Source organism: Hippoglossus stenolepis, chromosome 1 (assembly GCF_022539355.2).
Source record: "Hippoglossus stenolepis isolate QCI-W04-F060 chromosome 1, HSTE1.2, whole genome shotgun sequence".
NCBI classification, from domain to species: Eukaryota; Metazoa; Chordata; class Actinopteri; order Pleuronectiformes; family Pleuronectidae; genus Hippoglossus; species Hippoglossus stenolepis.
This window is the reverse complement of record NC_061483.1, coordinates 11487731-11506507: the sequence shown is the minus strand read 5'-3', so window position 1 is coordinate 11506507 and position 18777 is coordinate 11487731. Positions and strand designations below refer to the sequence as shown.

Below are 18777 nucleotides of genomic sequence, written 5' to 3'. Positions count from 1 at the left end.
AACACCCAGATTTAAAATAGTGCAGTCTAATACAACAGTCTTGCAACTACACCTACATAAAGGATGAATGTTCATTTTTAACTGTGTTAAAGAGGTGAGTTTTAACTAGGTGTGTAATATACTGACAACTCAGTGTATGTTTGTTTAACTTCATCAGAGGCAGGTAGGGCAAGGAACGCGTTTGAAAACTTCCTACATGAAAGTCTACAGTGTGTGTGTGTGTGTGAGAGAGTGTGCATGTTGCTTGAGGTACCAGTCTGTGGGGAGCTGATTGCACTGGCTCTCATTATGTGGCCAGTGGCTGTAATGGAGTGTGACAGCAGCGTGCTGTGCTCTGGATCTCTGTCCTTCCAGCCTGCAAAGCCAATTAAACACAGTCTGCCCTGCTCTCCCACTGCCTCACCCTGCTTCGCTCTCCATCACTCGCTCCTTCCTTGCTGCTTTTTGCCCCCCTCTCCCTCTCCCTCCTCCTCCAACACCACTGTTCGCTCCCCATCCCTACCTTGTCCGTCACCAGTCTCTCTGGGACCATACATGCCACCCTTTGCAGTTGACTCTTTCTAACCCCTCCACCACAACATCTCCAAGCTCAATACCTCCAGCTCTTTCCTCACTCTCTTGCTTATATCCTGTCGTGTACATTACAATTCAAAGCTCCTTGTGCACCACCCAGCCTCCCCATGACAACCTAACACCTGTCTGTCGGTGGCTTTGCAGTAAAGAAGCGCTCCTTTGGGGAGGGGGGGCAGAGAATGAAGTGCTTGGCCGCAGGGGAGAAAGCCTCCGATGACAGCTTTTCTCTGTGCTTTTAAACGCACGCACACACACACACACACACACACACACACACACACACACACACACACACACACACACACACACACACACACACACACACACACACACACACACACACACACACACACACACACACACACAAAACAGGGAGAGGGGGAGAGGAAAAGCGAGAGCGCAATACTTGGTTCCTCAAGACCCAGAGCAGTCATAACCACTTAGGAGGAAAAATGCCCTGCAGCACCAAAAACACACATAGTCCATTTATAGTCCCCCGAAACACAAACAACACATATACTCAAACTGTGTGTGTGTGTGTGTGTGTGTGTGTGTGTGTGTGTGTGTGTGTGTGTGTGCGTGTGTGTGTGTGTGTGTGTGTGTGTGTGTGCGCGTGCAGGTGGGTGGGTGGGCGGGCGTGCCTGCCTGTGTGTGTGTGTGCTTTGGCGACTGGACTCCTGATCCAGTGCTTAAAATCGGGCCCTGGAAGAGCAGTCTGTAGTGAAGATGAAAAAAAATCTTTTGACATCTCTCCTCCTCCTGTGAATCCCTCTGACAGCACCACTCATGTAGATGCAATTAGTGGCAGAATTCACTTCCTCCAAGGGATTGTGTGTGCGAATGTGTGTGTGCGAATGTGTGTGGGCCTGCGTACAGTGCTGAAGTGTGAGTTAAGACCAGAGCAAAGGGTGGAGGAGGAGATGAGGGCTCAATACCTGTTTTGAACCAGTCGCCCTCAGTGAAAGACTCTCTGGTCTCCTCAGGCTTGTTCCAGTATTCCTGAAAGACAGATGGACCTCGAACCAGGAGATCGCCCTCTTTCCCCTCCAGACCTGCACGTACCTGTAGCATATGCACAGAGATAAAAGGAAGAGACCGAAACAGATGGTTTAGACAGTAAAAAAGAGTTTATATTAGCCAGAATAGTGTTAAATTACCATCTAGTTGATTGCTGGGTGATGAACTTTCCAACAACAAGCAAGAAAACAAATACTACTGAATCTAATCTGAAAGCAAAATACTGCATTTAGATACTTAATATGTGCTGAAAAATAAACCTATCCCACATTTAACATACATTTCTGGAAAGTATGCAGTCACTATCGGTATCATGACTTTTTAAGTACATTTCAAGGTTTGAATTTCAATGAATTATACAACCTTTTGAAATATTTCACTTCCTATAGATAATTCAGTGTGTAACCTATTTATTTATAGATTACCCGAGTCTCTCTGTGGCTGCCCTCCGCAATCGTGGTGTTGCTTGCATTATTCATGACAATCCGAACTTCCACACCTGGGAGCGGTGACCCCACAGCCCCTGTCAACAAATCAAGCAGAGACACACACACATAAGTATCACAGTACAAAGGGAAGATGGTTTATTACAAAAAAGATGGGATGATTTCGTCCCTTTTTTAAAAAGCTGGACATATTTGGGCCGTATCGAACAAAGTAATGATCATCAGCGTTGGCGAAGCATATACGACAACGATAGTGTTCTCTTCCAAGACGGCATTACCCTCCATCTGCAGGGCATAACCGGTCACTTAATGGTTTTCTGAGCTTGTAAAACAGTGGAAACCAAAAGCCATTCATCTCAGTCGCCACAAGTTGGCTTACGTTGACAGTAATGGGGATTTCTGGGAAAATGCCCAATGCAGCCTCACCAGCATCCGCGTAAACTCCAAATAAGAGAACTGTTTCTGGACATCTGTCTTAAGACTCTTAAAAACAGATCCCAGATACACTCCAAGACACTGCCATCTATCAAGTGAATTGAATTCTCAAAATGTATGAACTGCAGCACCCATGGTATCAAGTAAACCCAATAACACAAGATCATCCTTCCCTGCTTCTACTTTTCACAGATTTTTGGATGAATCTGAAGAAAATCAAAGGATCAGAGGTTTGTAGCCAAGCTAATAAGTAAGGTAACAATACAACATTCAAATGATGTATCTATTCAAATGAAGCCATTTGGCTAGCAAAGTTATGCTTTTAGCTCTTCTACAGTATATTAAACCCTTTTCACACTGTTGTTTCACACTGTATGGACATATGGAAAACTACAAAGCAAGCTGAATGCCAATGGGCAAGTCATTTTACATAACTGACACAAACACACGTGATGAGTAACAAGATGGGACAAATATTACTATTGGCTCTGCAACATAACACAACAATCTACCTTGTCTGGCAGTGAAAGAAGGATTGACTTCTCTTTCCCCTTCCCTTGGTAATCCTTAGATTGGTACTATCCACTAGCATGTGCCAGATTAGCCAGCTTTCACTCCCACCTCCCCTTTTTTCACAATGTCCCTGCTTCTTTTACTTTTCCTGTGCATGAACATTCCCTGTTGCTGTAGCAGGAATACTGTTGTGTGGCATGGACCAAGATATTTGATTTATCTCTCATTTACAGAGCAAGGGCTGTCCAGTAACACCCACAGAATGGAGAGCTGGCGGGCACGGAGGAGTTATTTACTGAGATTGACAAAAAGTGTATCGGATGAGAATCGCTTCCTTCACCTTTAAGGTTATTATGCCGTTTCACAGACCACTGATCTCGCAGTGAGGAGCAGGTCAGGTCCTAATTAAAGACTGATCCTCTCGCTTCATATTGATCCAGTCCACTCCAGTCTTGATTGGCAATGTCTATCACATGCCCCCCTTCACATGCATTCAGTCCATAAGGGAAATGACCACAAAAGACTGATACTGAGCAGGATAACAAACAAGTTGGAGTCCGAAGATTAGACAAGCTGTGTCTGTCGAGGGCATAATCAGTGGTGGAAAGTAACAAATTAACTATTTCATATTGTACTTTATACTTCATTACATTTGTTTGACTGCTTTAGTTACTTTTAAGATTAAAATTTTACACAATTGATAAAATATCAAGCTGCTCAATTACAAACTTGGGCAGTTTCTTAAACACACTGATGCTTCAGTATTAATCATCTTATAATGCCATATATAATATCAGTATTTCAGCTATTAATATTTATGTACTTTTATTCATAAATGGGAATTTTACTTGTAATATTGCTGTATTGGTACTCTTACTGGAGTAAAGGATCTCAATATATCTTCCACCACTGGTTATAATGATATCCTGGACTGCTGTGGACAGTGTGAACAAGGTTAATTGACACCTGCAGCACAAGGTGGTTCTGGTAACTTATTTTCATTAGTACAGAGGCGGAGTGGGATGAGGATCAGGTTCAGCTGGAGGACATTCAGTGTCTTGCTTAAGGACACTTCAGGTGGGGGGCATTACTTTGCCTCTGGCCTCCCAAAGCAAATTGGTTCAAGTAGAGAGATCAGACTAAGTTCGATTTACAACAACCAGAATAAAGTTCTTCTTCACAATTACATCACCTTGACTGGCTCAGGAAAACAAGGGCACAATCCTGGAGCGAGACCTGGTTCACAGGAGAGCTCACCAGTGAACTCCTGGTGACTGGGCCCTTGATCCCTGAAGCCATGGAATTACACAAAGTCAACACCCTGGGTTCACCACAGCAGGAGCAGGCATCAGGTTGGGCTGCAATGTAAGCCGGGCAACAAGCCAGGTCAGGGGCCTGGGCATGCTGATCCCTGGCCTCCTCCTCCAGAAGAAGCTGGAAAAGGTTGCTGGGGACAGGGACATCTGGACTACTTTGCTTGACCTACTTCCATGACAACACAACCCTAAATTAGCGGCACAAAATCGATGGCTTTTGTTTTATTTTAGTATAAAAATGTCTGTAGCAATCGTAATGACATAATAGCCAAGGATTAAAATTGCCCTTGGGAACAAACCTGGTAAAAATAAAGGGATCATCTTGAGTTCTTCTCCAAGTACAACGAAAAATTGCAAACTACACAATTACAAAAACAGCCTCCACAAGCTCAATGGCAAAGTCTCCAAAATCAATCAATAGTATAACTCAGGCAATGTGTGGAGTGGAGCAATAAGGAAAAGGGTCCAAATAGTATTGCTCTACAGTTATTCTTCAAAGAAGCTGTAAGAAAGACCAAATAATCTTCAGGGTAAATGACATAAAGGTTTGGAAGGACAACATCTGGAGGAAGAGACTTCGGGCGAGAAGGTGTCTCTGTTCTCTACGCACAAAAAAAGAGACTGAAAATAAGGAAGAAAAAGATTTATGAAGATAAAAGGGGCAGCAGAGTGAGATAATAATGAGATGGAAAGAACTAGGGTGAACTCATCTCACATATTTACATCTCAACAAGGGCAACGTGACCTAGAAAGCCACGCTGCTGTTAATCTGGAATGCTCCAAAACTGTACGCTACACAACAAAATCAGGCCAGTAAGATGCTGTATTTACAGTCGGAACTTATTAATAAAATTGCTGTCAATAAGGTGCATTAAAAGCTGAGTTGTGTGCTACTTAGTTGGCGAAGGACAGAGAGAAGAGAAAGTGAGTGTGTGTAAGAGGAGCATAGAGAAGGTGACTCCACTCCACTACTCTTCTGAGAGTGTTTCCTACGGTTTGCTATTGATCCATTTTAACCTACTTAAAGACAAGACAGGAACACACTGACTCAAACAGCCACAAGCTCATGACTGCATACACTTACATATACAAACACACCTAGGCACACAAACATGCACACATCCTCCACAAGTCTCAGCGCTGCAATGGAAACATCAATAGACCTCTTGAAGCCGTTCTTAATAATCACCCGAGAGGAATCAAACACAACCTGTTCAGTTTATGCCAAACATAACCTGACAAACAAACAAAACAATGCCCCAGCAAAACAGCAGACAGAGGATTACCCAATCCACTTGCAAGCTAATTAGCTTTACCTGTAAGAGGAAGAGTTGGCTGGGGAACAGGAAGGGAAGGAGAAGATGGGAAGAGAAAAGGAGGTGGGGGGGGGCAGGCAAAGACGGGAGAAGAAAGCAACCGCCAGTAGTCTGACCTCATTTCCAGTCCCTGTCTTTGTTGCTGCGTGTGTGAGGGAGGTGTAGTTGGGATCGTGGGGTTTTTACCTGACATCAAACCAGAGAGAACTTCCTATGATCAAAACACGACCCACGAAGCTGAAGCACTGAATCAAAGTGGTGAGGGAGACGGAATCATATCAGAGATATCTGAGATTTGTGAGAAAGAAAATGAAAAGTACCTCAATCTGTGGTGAGACCAACGGTTCAGTTTCTTTGGCCAAAAGTGCAGAATAATCCCAGAAATGTGGCTCAAGCTAACATGCTGTCGCTGTTTTCTGTAAACCTGACCAATAATGCTGTGGTGCAAGGTTGTGCTTTTTAACTTCTTTTGTGCCAAGGAAAATGTCCATGAGATCCCAGAAGATGCTACACATTAAAATCTAACATAAGTTGAAACATTGATGCTCCTTATCGAGTTTGGAAAGTGAATCTTTAAGAAGGGGTGACTGGCAACCAATTTCACTGCCAGTAAAACTATGAGTTCAGTTTCACTGAAAGAGTGATGACAATGTTTCTTAAGAGCACAACACAGAACATAAAACAGCATTTTTATAATGTGAAAGCCTTTTTCCAGCATTTGTAAATGAAAGACAGACACATGACTAATGTTTGATGATCTGAGTAAGAGTGATGGTGTTCAAGCCATAGACTGTATATAAAGAAGGACAGCTTGTCTCCACTTCCTCAGCAGTCATCACTGGTTAATACCAATGACTGTTATAATACCATTCAAAACTTTTAGTTCTGGCTTAATTTCCTACCACTGAACCAACAGTTGGCACAGTTGTGTTTGTGCTGTCAGTCCTTTTACACCTGAGGCAGTACATTATTGTCACTTATTGAAGTTAAGGATTTCAAATAAACCAGTTTGAAACAGAGGTGGTCTGACAATGACCTTTTATCTTACTTTCACTTGTTTGCCTCTTTTTTTCCCACATTGTGTAAAAAATCTTTTTTGTGTGGGTGTATGCAGTCAGTCAAACTTGTGTACCTGGGATGCGTGGGCCTTTGAGAGAGTTGGACAGCGCCATGCCAATCTCAGTCATGCCGTAGCGTTCCAGCAGTGTGTGTCCTGTAATTTCCTCCCAGCGCTGCAGAGTGGGAAGAGGGAGAGCAGCCGAGCCCGAAACCATTAACCTGGAGGGAGAAGGCCAGTCATGAGGAAAACCCTCCAGGCTCCAAATAAAAAACTTTCTAGGCTTTAATATGCCATAAAAACACATTGTGAAACATCCTCATTTACAGTCTGTTGGGACTGGAACTTAAAACTGTATCAGGGTAGTGATGACCTTAAAAGTTGATGAAACATCAGAGAAAATTTGCTAAAATTTAAAAACATGTTTTAGATTATTATTTAATTGCATCAAATAACAAAAAAAAAAATCAAACTTACAGAAAAAAAAGCACTTGAACAAACATCAGTGTGACAGGAACTAGCTAAAACTGCAGCAGCCAAAATTTATTCAGCTTGTACTTTTACTTTTTAGAGGAGGAGGTGGAATTTATAACCTGTACTGCAGCCAGCCACCGATCGAGACGCTTTGGCTTCACTTTTGGGGAGCAGTCATGTCGTCAATCTTTATATAAAATCTATGGGTACAACAAAAGTCTATTTTTTTTATATTGATGACCCATTGTGCTCTCACAGTTTGTGATTACTCTCTGAAATAATGAAGCTTACAAATGTGTTTGGCATCACTGGCCAAGTGTCACTGTCCATGGTACTGAAATGTGGATTTAGTTCCTAATTATGTTCAAGCATTCTATAGCATTTCAATTCTTGTTTTGTTGTGTATGATCACAGCCATCGTCTGTCCACATGAGGACAGCAGTGAAAATATGACACTAGTTAGTTTATGAATTACATTTTATGTGCTAAAATATTCAAAAATTGTGATATCGAAGTTCAATATTTTTCCTGACCCAAGTCGGTGGAGGTTGTCATTTGTTCAACACAACCATCCGACGCCCTGGTGTCAGTAATCACCTCAAATAAAATCGCACCCTGCATACACGTATCCACAAACACTCTACCCATGAGTAAGCTGACTGCCATCCATCCCACAACCAGTACCTGATCCTTTCTTTGCACACTGCTTTGACAAAGTCCTTGACATGAGGCTGCGTGAAGTGCTGATCATAGTACTGGATCAGCTTAGAGTAGATAGTTGGCACGGCCATGAACACATTAACCATGGGAGCCTTAGAGCTCAACAGCATCTCCCACACCTGCAACGCAGCAAAGAGAGAGAGAGAGACAGAGAGAAAGGGGAGAGATAAGCACAACACTTAAGTGAAGAGGGAGGACAGAGATAAGGAAAGGTAAAAAAGGAAAGCAGTGTATATAATGGATGGAGCCAAGCAAACTAAATTATAACGTCCAGATGCATTCCATTAGGGCATGTGATAGAGAGGTGTGATTTTTATTTTCCTGTATTTGATGTAAATGGCAGAGTATAGTCCAGACAGCAACCTTATTTTAAAGCTGTCAACACAATGCCAAAAAAAGACAAGAAAATAAGTCATGGTTTGTAAAGGTCAGGGAGAGGAAAACAGCAGATCGCTGTGGGCCAGTGAAAAGGCCTCTGTCCAGCTACTGTTGACAAATGTGCTTTTTGACTATTACAGAGGCTTCACACACACACACACACACACACACACACCTTGATGAACATAAACATACATTGTGAACAACATGCACATATAAAAATACTGTTCAAATATCACATTAACTCACTTGTTCAAGGACAAAGCTGTTTCACACACCCAGCCCCACCCACCCCACTCTCTCACACAAACACACACACACACACACACACACACACACACACACACACACACACACACACACACACACACACACACACACACACACACACACACACACACACACACACACACACACACACACACACACACACACACACACACACACACAGAGAGAGTCGTCTGGGTGCATCGCAGTAGACAACGGGAGGATGGGACAACAGCATGAATTAAGTGAAGGTGAACGACAGCTTCCCTAACTCTGGTCTCCCCCCTGGGAGACAAACGCTCCTCCCCAGCTGTCTCCGCTCTCCTCCCCTCCTCTCCTCTCTTAGTCTACTTAAGATCACTTCTTCTTCTTTCATTCTACCTCCATTTACCCAGTGTGTCTTCTTTATTCTTTACTTTCATCTCTGACCCTGCATCTTCCCTTCATCTTTGGCCCCCCCTTTACCTTCGCTCCCTATCTCACATTCACTTACCTTCTTTCTCCATTTCGTAATTTCCTGCTTCGCTGCCTCTGCAGTCGCGCGCTCTCTCTCTCTCTCTCTCTCTCTCTCTCTCTCTCTCTCTCTCTCTCTCTCTCTCTCTCTCTCTCTCTCTCTCTCTCTCTCTCTCTCTCTCTCTCTCTCTCTCTCTCTCTCTCTCTCTCTCTCTCTCTCAAACACACACACACACACCAACTAGACACATACAGAGAAAGATGCAGTCTCTCCTATCATCACTCTCACCTACAGTACCACCACATCCCTTCCTAATGTGGCAAACACTTCTCAACTCATCCTTCGAGTCACCTCATCGTAGAATACACCTAATTTTTCACCTATTAACTTCTGCGTCTAATAAAGAATATCTAGATAAATACAACTCAAATGATTGTTTACAGTCTATACTTGTGCAATTTCTCACAATATCATTAGATGTGCCAGCGTTGACAGTTCACCTGTGCTCATACAGAATCAAACTTTGTGCAGAGCGAGCAGGGTTATTAACTGTGTGCCCTGACCATTCTGGGTGGTGTCTATCAAGTGCAGTGGAGCGCTTCCACCAAGTCCAGTCTAGAGGGGAGAGGAAGGCAATTTATGTCTGTCAAAGAGTTGGCCTCCACCTAGGGGACAGGATGTGGTGAGAACCCTGAGCCATGGACTGCATCCTAAATAACTGTATGAGCTGCTCAGCGCGGCACTCAAATACGTCAATTCTTCTAAAGAACAATCAGATGTTGAAAAAATATCAAAAGTTAACATTAAGGGTTTACCAGATTGTATCATTTACTTATTTCTTTATCAGCTTTTTGTGATGGATCAGTACTTTCAGAGTGGTTTTACTCTCCAGGGGCTTTTATTAAAACAACATTGATGCATTTGGCTTACATTGCGTTACGAACAAGGTACAAAAAGTACAGTTCTGGTATTGGTTCCGAAAGTGTGTAGAAAGAACTTGCAGCTACACTACAGGCTCATAAAAGCCAGTAGGCTTCATGCTCTCAGGGCCATGAGACCATTGTGTGTGCAAATATCCATGGAATTCATCCAATAGTAGCTGAGATACTTTTGTCTGGAGAAAGTGGTGGATGACCGACAGGCTGCTATATGGACTTAAATTGCCGTCCCTAGAGCCAAAACACTGTCAAATGCTTTATGCCCCCCAAGTCTATTCAACCTGAACCATTAGTGTATAAAATATCACTTTAGAGATAACAGTGTTGACTTTGAATTATAGAAGAGGAAGATGTGAGTGTGTAAATAACGCCTCCATCAATCAACTTAATAAAATGCCTTTACCTGGTAGAACACAAGAATTTGTGCATTATCAGTTCCTTTTAATAAATATCAATGTCAATGTCTGCAATATTTCATTTGTGCTTTTCTGCTATGTTGAAGGAATAGTTCCATACTGTTTGAAATACAGTATTACCTGTTGAGGTGGTCAGTGGGATTCAAGTAACCAAAATAAGACTGGTGTTGTAAACCCCTGGATGAGTATCTGCTCACGTCAGTCTGTAAACAGCACAGTTGAAATAGACTTAACAGCGATTTACTGGATCACAATTCCTGGGCTGAAAATTTCTGCCACTATCTCCAGGCGAAATCAGTAAAAATCAATGGTGGCCTCTGCTGCCCGGGCTACCCTTCAAAGATCTTCGGGGAGAGAAGAGACAGACTATCGATCACTTCATCAATGTACTGTAACTTCAGCAGGAGGAGAATAAAGGTTTTTTTCTAAGGTTGAAAGAAGGGATTTTGTGGTTTGGTACACAAGGTCAGGGATAACAGTAGAATACTGATAGCTATAATAACAACGTAGCAATACCCCTGTTGACTGATGCATACATGTCCTATAAAGACCTTTACTTTCCCTCTACTGTCACTGCCATCAAGCTGCCGAGGTCCTGACGAACAAACAATCACACATATACTATAGGGAAAACACGTGCATCTAAACTTCTATACACACGCTTAGCACCCCATCTTCCCCTCCCTTCTCCGGGCCAAACAAGCACTATCATCCTTCAATGTCAGCTCATCGATTGATCTGCTGCTTAAGCCCCTGCTGTGAGTCGGCATTGGTCAGATACAAAGCCACACAGGGCAATTCATCACTGAGCCCCAAACACTTAGTTTGACAGGCGGGGGGTGGGGAGGTGGGGGTGGGGGGGACTGATAGAGGGAGAGACAGAGAGGAGATGAAGCGAGGAGAAAAGAGGGAAGAAGAAAAGTAAAAGAGGAAACATAGAGAAAGAAGGGTTGATGTGGAAATAGCTCAAGGTCTTTTTCAACGGTGCAACACTTTGACCATGCCGGACATCTTCTTTTTGGCTCTTTCAGTCTCCCTCCACATTACAACTGTAAATCTGCCTCTATTGGTTAATGAAAGTTACACTGTACCAAGAGAAAGAGTTGGAAGAAGAGGATAAAGAAAGAGATAAAGTGCAGTCTGGACCTTCTGAGGCTGGAATTCAGGCAGCATGATGCAGGTGGCGCCCACCCAGAGCGGGCACAGCAGCTTGTTAACGATGCCATGCACGTGGTGGAGCGGCAAGGTGTGGAGGATGACATCATCTCTGGTCCACGCCCACTCTGAAACCAGACACTGTACCTGGGGGGGGGGAGGAAAGAAAAGAGGGGTGAAGGGTCAGACTATTTCATCATCTTCAGAATAAATCATGTCAACCGGCTCCCACTGTTGAAGACATGATGATCTCCCTCTTGCCGTCAGTTGGGACACTTCAAGATTACAGAAATGATTCCTGTTAAATTCTTCACCACTGTACTAGGACCCTCTGGTCGTATGTAACTTGTTGTGTGTAATGGTAGGTTTTTATCGATGAATACAATACATTTCATCTTGTCCTTGAGGAGGATGAATTTAAGAAAAGCATCATGTGTAAGTCTTCTGATGAAGTTTATTTGCTTCACTTTCTGTATCAATGACTTCTGAAATTCCCAGAATTCAATGAATAAAGACATTTAATCGATAAATGAAATAATCAAACCGCACTATGTTCTAATATCACTCCTGTGACATCTATATATGTAATTAATTTCCCCCTATGTGGTATGTAAACTTATAGATAAAATTAAGTACCGTTTAATTTTCATGTTTCGAAACTACAATTGTAGCTGCTCATGATGTCACACCATCATGATTTTAGTAGTTAACAGAAATAAAAAGAATAAATATCACCAACAAACAATAAAAAGGCTCAGAAATGCAACATACAGCAACAAAAACAGTTATGAAACACTTTCCAACCTCTTGAATCACTTTCATTGTTCAACATTAACACAACTAGTCTGTTGTGTCATTTAATTGCACAAATTCAGAATCTCAAGTAGCTTTTGACTATTTTACAAGGATATTCTACTTGCAGTTATTTCAGAAATGAAGGATGTGAAAGTCTTATTTCATCAAGACAAGAAAAAGGAGTTTTATTTCTATATGGTAGCACCAAAGCAACATTTTCAGATTTTATTTATTTGTAATATTAAAACTGAAAATGGGTTGAAGTTTAAAAAAGCACCCCCACATGAATTCAATATTACACAAAACATTGTAAATATGAAATACTGATTATTGAAGGGGTGTTATAAACTAATTAAATTATTTGAAACAGGTCTATTTCAAGACTATTGTGAATAAAACAAAAAATTAGACAACGCACACAGCTCGTTATTTTAATTAGTTTTTCAGTCAGTGTGCACCAGCTGTATCATGCTCTACTGGGTGAGAGTGGTGAAAAACCCTTTTTCACCGCAGACAAACTGGAAGTCTATTAATCTATGACAACCAGGATTTTAAATGTATTGTTTGTTACCAATGTAGTTATGGTTAAAAAGACAACATTTACCATGGCTTGGATGGAGCTGTGCGTATGTAGAACCCCCTTGGGTCTCCCTGTGGTTCCGCTTGTGTAGATGATCATAGCTGGTCGATCAGCCCAGTCAGTGATGGACGTCTCCTTCTCCTCTGTGTCTTCCACACCTAAAGTGCCCAGGTCAGACGTAGGAGGCAGCGTCAGGCACGGCAGCCCCAGCTTCAGTGCCAGAGGCTCGAGGATCTCGGCAAAGGGATGCCCCGCCACTAGCAGTGAACTCTGGGAGTCAGAGATCACATACTCCAATTCCGACTGAGGGTGTTTCCTGTACAGTGGTACTGCTGTCCCGCCACTCATCCAGGCTGCCCACTGTGCCACTGTGTATGAGGCGTCATTGGCACACAGGAAGGAGATTCGTTTTCCTTCCAGACCTGCAAAGTCAGAATTGAGAGCGGTGCTGATTCTACCTGCAAGATCTAAGCTGCTGCAGTACAACTGCTTGTAGCTGTGGCTGCCACTGCTGTCTATAACAGCGACCCTATCTCCAAATGCTGGAGCTCTGACAAACGCTGGCTTCTGGTTCATCCTCGATGACGGGGCGGAGGTCCATCTGTGCGCGCCCCTTTGAACCAGTAGCCATTGCCTGGCCTTTGATGGAAAACAGGTTCTGTGAAGAGTGGCTTTCCAGTGAGGCACAGTCCGCTTCAGAGAGCGACGGGCAACAGCAACAAGTCCTGACAGCATGTTTGAGACTCAGCTGTTCATACCCTCCAGAGACTGAACCTCAGGATGGCTTCACCCTCAGTCTGCTCATATCAGACGAGATCTGGGAGGTGACAGGACAAAAAAGCATCAGAGCTTTGTTTTATCACACAGCACACGAAGATCAGCATCTTCTCCCACAGGAAGATCATGTATGACTCTAACTAACCTCCCTGTGTAACATTCACAATCGCTTTTTCCTTCACTTTTACACATGGTGAACAGATAAAGGAGGAAATGGAAAAATGCACTGATACGATTATTGACAGAAATTAAAGCAGGTACTAACTATTTTGTCTTGACCATTATTAATGAAATCTATGACCTATGTCAACTAAAACAGATATGAAGGAATATCGTCCCGGTTACCCAGAATTATTTACACTTCCTAATTAAAGATAAAGTGAAGTAGCCAAGTACTGTGTGTAATGTTTTAACATTTGTAAGACTTTTTAAAGACTTAAAACTCAGATGAATACATTTCAGACTTTTTAAGGCCCTGCAGAAACCTGTTAACGCAGCAGAGAGATCCTGACATTTAGTCTCAAGTTTGTTGAAAACTCGCAACACTGGGTCCTATACCTACGACTCCCAGCAGTCAGTTAGAACTGAGGAAGCCTCTTGGATGAGAGGTGACATGTCTTCAAGAAACTCAACCAAGTCCAGTTTACCTGTTTTGTAGCACTTGGATACTGGGTCCCTGTCCTACAATCATTTTCAACATCGTGGTTTTCTGGCTCAGACTTTGTCAGACTTGCACGCCTCCAGAGCCACAGACGACATGAGGCAACTGTTTACACAGGCAGAGCAGTGCTCTCTGGGACAAGAACTCTGCAGCTGATGTGTAGTGTCTTAACAGTGTTGAGTTTCTGGACTGTTTATCACACAAAACTACACAACAAAAATGATATAAGGTATATTTCAGAAATGTGTCTGTAGATGTGTGACTGCCTCCACTGTCTATGACGTTTTCAATGCACAACTTTGTACAGCTTCAGTTATTTATCTTTAAATCTGTATCTTATACATAAAATATTTCGATTGTAAATATCTCCATTAGCACAAACTTCTTTACAGTGACAGCTTTGTAGTAGATATGGTGTCTGGACGTTCATCTCACTGTAGTGAACTTATTCTTGACTTATTTTGACCTTTTATTATTCTTATGCTCTTGTGTTTGAATGTTTTGTGTGATACTGGATTCCTACATTTCCCTCGGGATCAATAAAGTATGTATCTATCTATAGATCTATCTATCTATCTATCTATCTATCTATAGGTGGGTCAATATTGTAAGAGAATTATTGACCATTCTCATAAATCTGTTCACCATGAAGAGACTACAGCCAGACTCATTCCACAGATACTCCCTTCTCTCCTTGCAGTACCAAAGGTCAGGTTATAGATAAAAGGGGCAACTAGCAGTACATTGTAGTGTCTACGCTCATGGACTTTCATATCTAATTCAGATGCCCAGACAGAGAGGCACCAACTCCCAATTCTTTTGCGTATTACATCAGTGGCTAGATATAAAGGTTAGGTATGCATGCTTTCCTGGATGTGCTGTTAGGATGGGTGACGCAAGATGAGGGACATAAATTGGGATGCTGTGGGAGACATCTTCAGACTTGGGGGGGACAATTGCTCATGTTACTCTGTTGGTGTGTGTATATTGTTCCACCTTCTACCACCTGATGCATCAAGTCTACATTAAACCCCCCTGCATAAGACACCAGCTGCTGCCTGAGTTCTCCTTTCACCAGAAAACTTCCAGCACAAATATCAAGGTTCAACCCTTTTCTCAGTAGCTTCCTGAGATATTTAACATTGAAAATGGCGATGAAGCGTCTGTGTTTATAACCATCGCGTCGTTCAGAGCAGCTGTAGCCGCTCACATCAGGTTCAACGAGGACAACAACGTCAGAAAGTTCAGCTGAACATAACATTTGACTTGTTTCTGTGACTGACAGCGACTGAAGGAGACGACACCACTCAGACGAACAACACGGAAGATTCAAACGCTCCATTTTTCCCGAGAATAACTTATAAAAATCTCTTTACTAATGTCTGTGTTCCGCTGTGAACACATTTCATTCTGTTCACACTCACCTCAACAAGAAGCCGGTGCCTTGTCGTGAAGGACGGTGCACCGGCATTAACGTTCCGACAGGAAACCAATATTGCTCGCGATGGTTCCCGTCTCGTCAGTACACACAGATATCATAAATTATGTCAATATTTTATGACAATTTAAAATGACTGATATTTTAATAACAGTGTACTTAATTATTTAAGATATTTCAGTGATGGTGTAATTTGTCTTCCTCAAAAAAAAAAAAACTTTATTCAAACATGTTGTCTCATTGAGATTGTGATACCTGGGTGAATGAATAGACATATGCATTTTAAACAACCACACACACACGCGCACACACACATTGGCCCATTCATTTGGACTACACTATTAAAATTATTCAATAAAACAGTAGAAAGTAATTTGCTGCTCACTCCATTTAGTAAAATCACAGCGTCGTAACACGTGTCACAGATAATGTTGAAATATCCTGTGACCAGATTGTAAGAACTGTGTTAATATGACACCAGAGGTTTAGAGACAGTGTATGAGGCTTTATATCAATAACAATATAATGTCATTCCCTCCTGTTTTGTTTAGTATAAACTTCCCACCTTTTCATATAAAAAGCAAAGATTAGTGAGGAAATTATCACCTGTGATTAAAGCACAGTGCTCCATGATGCTCAGATTGTAGATTGCAGGACCAGGGGAGAGTCTGCTCTCCAGAGACGGGGACAGGGGACCAGACAGCGCAGCTACCCCACACAGATTGGCTTTAGATCACATGCCAGTCCTACCACACTGTGTGCCAACTAGCTTGGCTGGCATCATCATCACAGTGCAAGTAGGCACATTCTGCCGCCAGCTGGCAGTCGCGGGCCTCAGATAAGAGAATGGTACAGACATGGCACACGTTCAAAAAGTTTTCATCTCCCTTCCCAAACCCCCTACACTGCAAACGAGGATGGCATGTTCCTAACCAAATTGCAGCCTTTGTTTCGGAGAACTCCCCTCCACTCTCAGGAATAGTATCGTCAAAGACCACTCGTTCCCATTCGTGGGGGGAAATGCTATTTAGGGGGATGCTATGCTACCACAGCAGCTATGTCATTTTCAGAGAATCCTTTATTTGTGGGAGATTTACACAGTCTTCAGTCTTTTTCGATGCTTATGCTACTGCCGCATTTTCTGAGGACTCAACCTTAAAATGACCAAACGTCATCTCCGATGAAACGAAAGAAGGCACAGACGACCCACGTTTTTTGGATTTGTTTCCTGGAAGATGGCCATATTTTTGATATGCAACGTATGGGGACCGCATCTCGAGCCGTTTAGAGACTTATTTACTGCTCCTGGAGACCTGCTGGGGCTGGATGAAGAGTGGAGGACGATCGGGGCATCGCGTATATGTCCGTCAGGGGTGAGAGGACCAGACACGGCTAACATAAGGAGTTATAATTATGGTTATGGCGGAAACATGATGAGACAGAATATCTAGTAAGCAGAAGCTGGCATTCTGCTGCAATGGCCTGTTGCCAGCACACCATTCAGCAAAGACCACCTGAAAGGATCTCGCCACCGATGGGCAGGATGGCCGCAAGCAGGCGCCAACTCCCGTCTTGGCAGAGGGTTGCATCTGAGGAAAAGGGAGACAGGGGACCCCCCACAGATCTGTGAGAGAGGCTGAGATGGTAACACAAACCATGGGGAGTGCCCAAGCATGTGTCAGGTTGGCATCAATGTGCGAATGTCTTGGCAAGCGCTCCGTTCTCTCCCCTCCCACCCCAGCTCGCACACAAACACACTGTTGCCCTGCTTGGAACACATGGTACATCAGCAGCGGCATCTGGCTGCACTGACTCCTGGCAGCTGCGCTTCGTCTTCGCCAGTTGGGAGTCTTGGCACTGCCACTTCATCAACTACCTGTGGCTCCTCCTGGGTAAAAAGGCAAGCAATGAATTATTCCGAGGCTGCAGCTGCAAACTTGACTTCCATCCAAGAGATCCACTGTTAACATATGACTGCCTCACAGAGCACATGCCACCCACATACTAATGCATGGTTGACAACATGGCTTCCAGTTTGCGCAAGAGGGATTTGTTTGTCTCCGTGTGATGTCATGGTTCACTTGAGGTGAAAGATGCTCGGGGATGATTTTTCTGTTGTATCTATATGTTAAATGCAAGTGCTTCTCAAGAGCCCTGTGGAAAACAACCCATCGACACCTGGAAGCTGTTGGCAAAGTGATTTTTTTTTTGTAAAGACTTCACATCAACAAAAGCACATTCAGCAAAAGACGCTGTGACACAACATTCAGAGAGGCAATGCATTTTGAGCTCAGTGCTGAATCGGTCCATCTCTCTGTTAGAAACGGTGTTGGAAGATCAAATCAAAAGGCAGCCAAGGATTACACTGAAAGGAATTTCCCTTCGCGTTTATATATAATGAACAAATGGATGGGTGACCTTTCAACTCTACAATTATTGCCTCACATTCTATTCCTAATGGAGGTTTTTGACAACCAAGGACATTTGCCTGAAGCACTCTGAATACGTCTCCGCTGAAACCATGGGACTGCTGAAAAATCGGAGGACAGCTTTGTGTAAAGATTAACTCTCATATCGGAGGAGACTTTCCGACGGCATCTTTGTGTGTTTTGTCATTTCTTGTATTAGAGCTAAATAGATGTTGGAAAGTTATTGTGCTGTGCTTAATACTTGATTATTTTCAGTGGCCTTTTTACTTTTTTGTTTTGGAATATACTGTGTAATCTGGTCTGGATGATTCCACGTCATCTCAGAGGTGCATTTTTTTGCTAGTTTTTTTCCCATCAGTCTCGAAATATGCTTGCGTTCTCCTGCAGCTGATCTTTCTTGTAGAGAATCCCTCACATGAGACATTTATAGGCCCTAAACCAAAAGCTCTCCGTCTGTCCAAATGTCCAAAAAGTGTATCATATTGTGATCACACTGAAGATTATCACTTGACATTAGGAGCTACGACTCAAGTTATTGATCATGTCAGTTATTGATCATGATATTCTTATCATATAATTATTTATGAGGTAAAAGGTCAAGGGAAGCAGTGGACAGAAGAGA

At 42.8% G+C, this 18777-nt stretch overlaps 1 protein-coding gene across 1 annotated transcript in view; it reads right to left on the bottom strand.

The window, feature by feature from the left end:
• The window catches only part of acsf3 (acyl-CoA synthetase family member 3), a 30485-nt gene extending 14698 nt beyond the window's left edge, over window positions 1-15787 (bottom strand). Inside the window, exons 1-7 of the mRNA XM_035162402.2 lie at window positions 15713-15787; window positions 12875-13667; window positions 11467-11622; window positions 7832-7986; window positions 6749-6894; window positions 2016-2113; window positions 1509-1635 (exon numbers count right to left, since the gene is read on the bottom strand). Of these exons, the coding sequence (XP_035018293.1) occupies window positions 1509-1635; window positions 2016-2113; window positions 6749-6894; window positions 7832-7986; window positions 11467-11622; window positions 12875-13585 (1393 nt within the window). The 5' untranslated portion in view covers window positions 13586-13667; window positions 15713-15787. The remainder of the gene's footprint in view (window positions 1-1508; window positions 1636-2015; window positions 2114-6748; window positions 6895-7831; window positions 7987-11466; window positions 11623-12874; window positions 13668-15712) is intronic.
• Between the last annotated feature and the right edge of the window lie 2990 nt (window positions 15788-18777).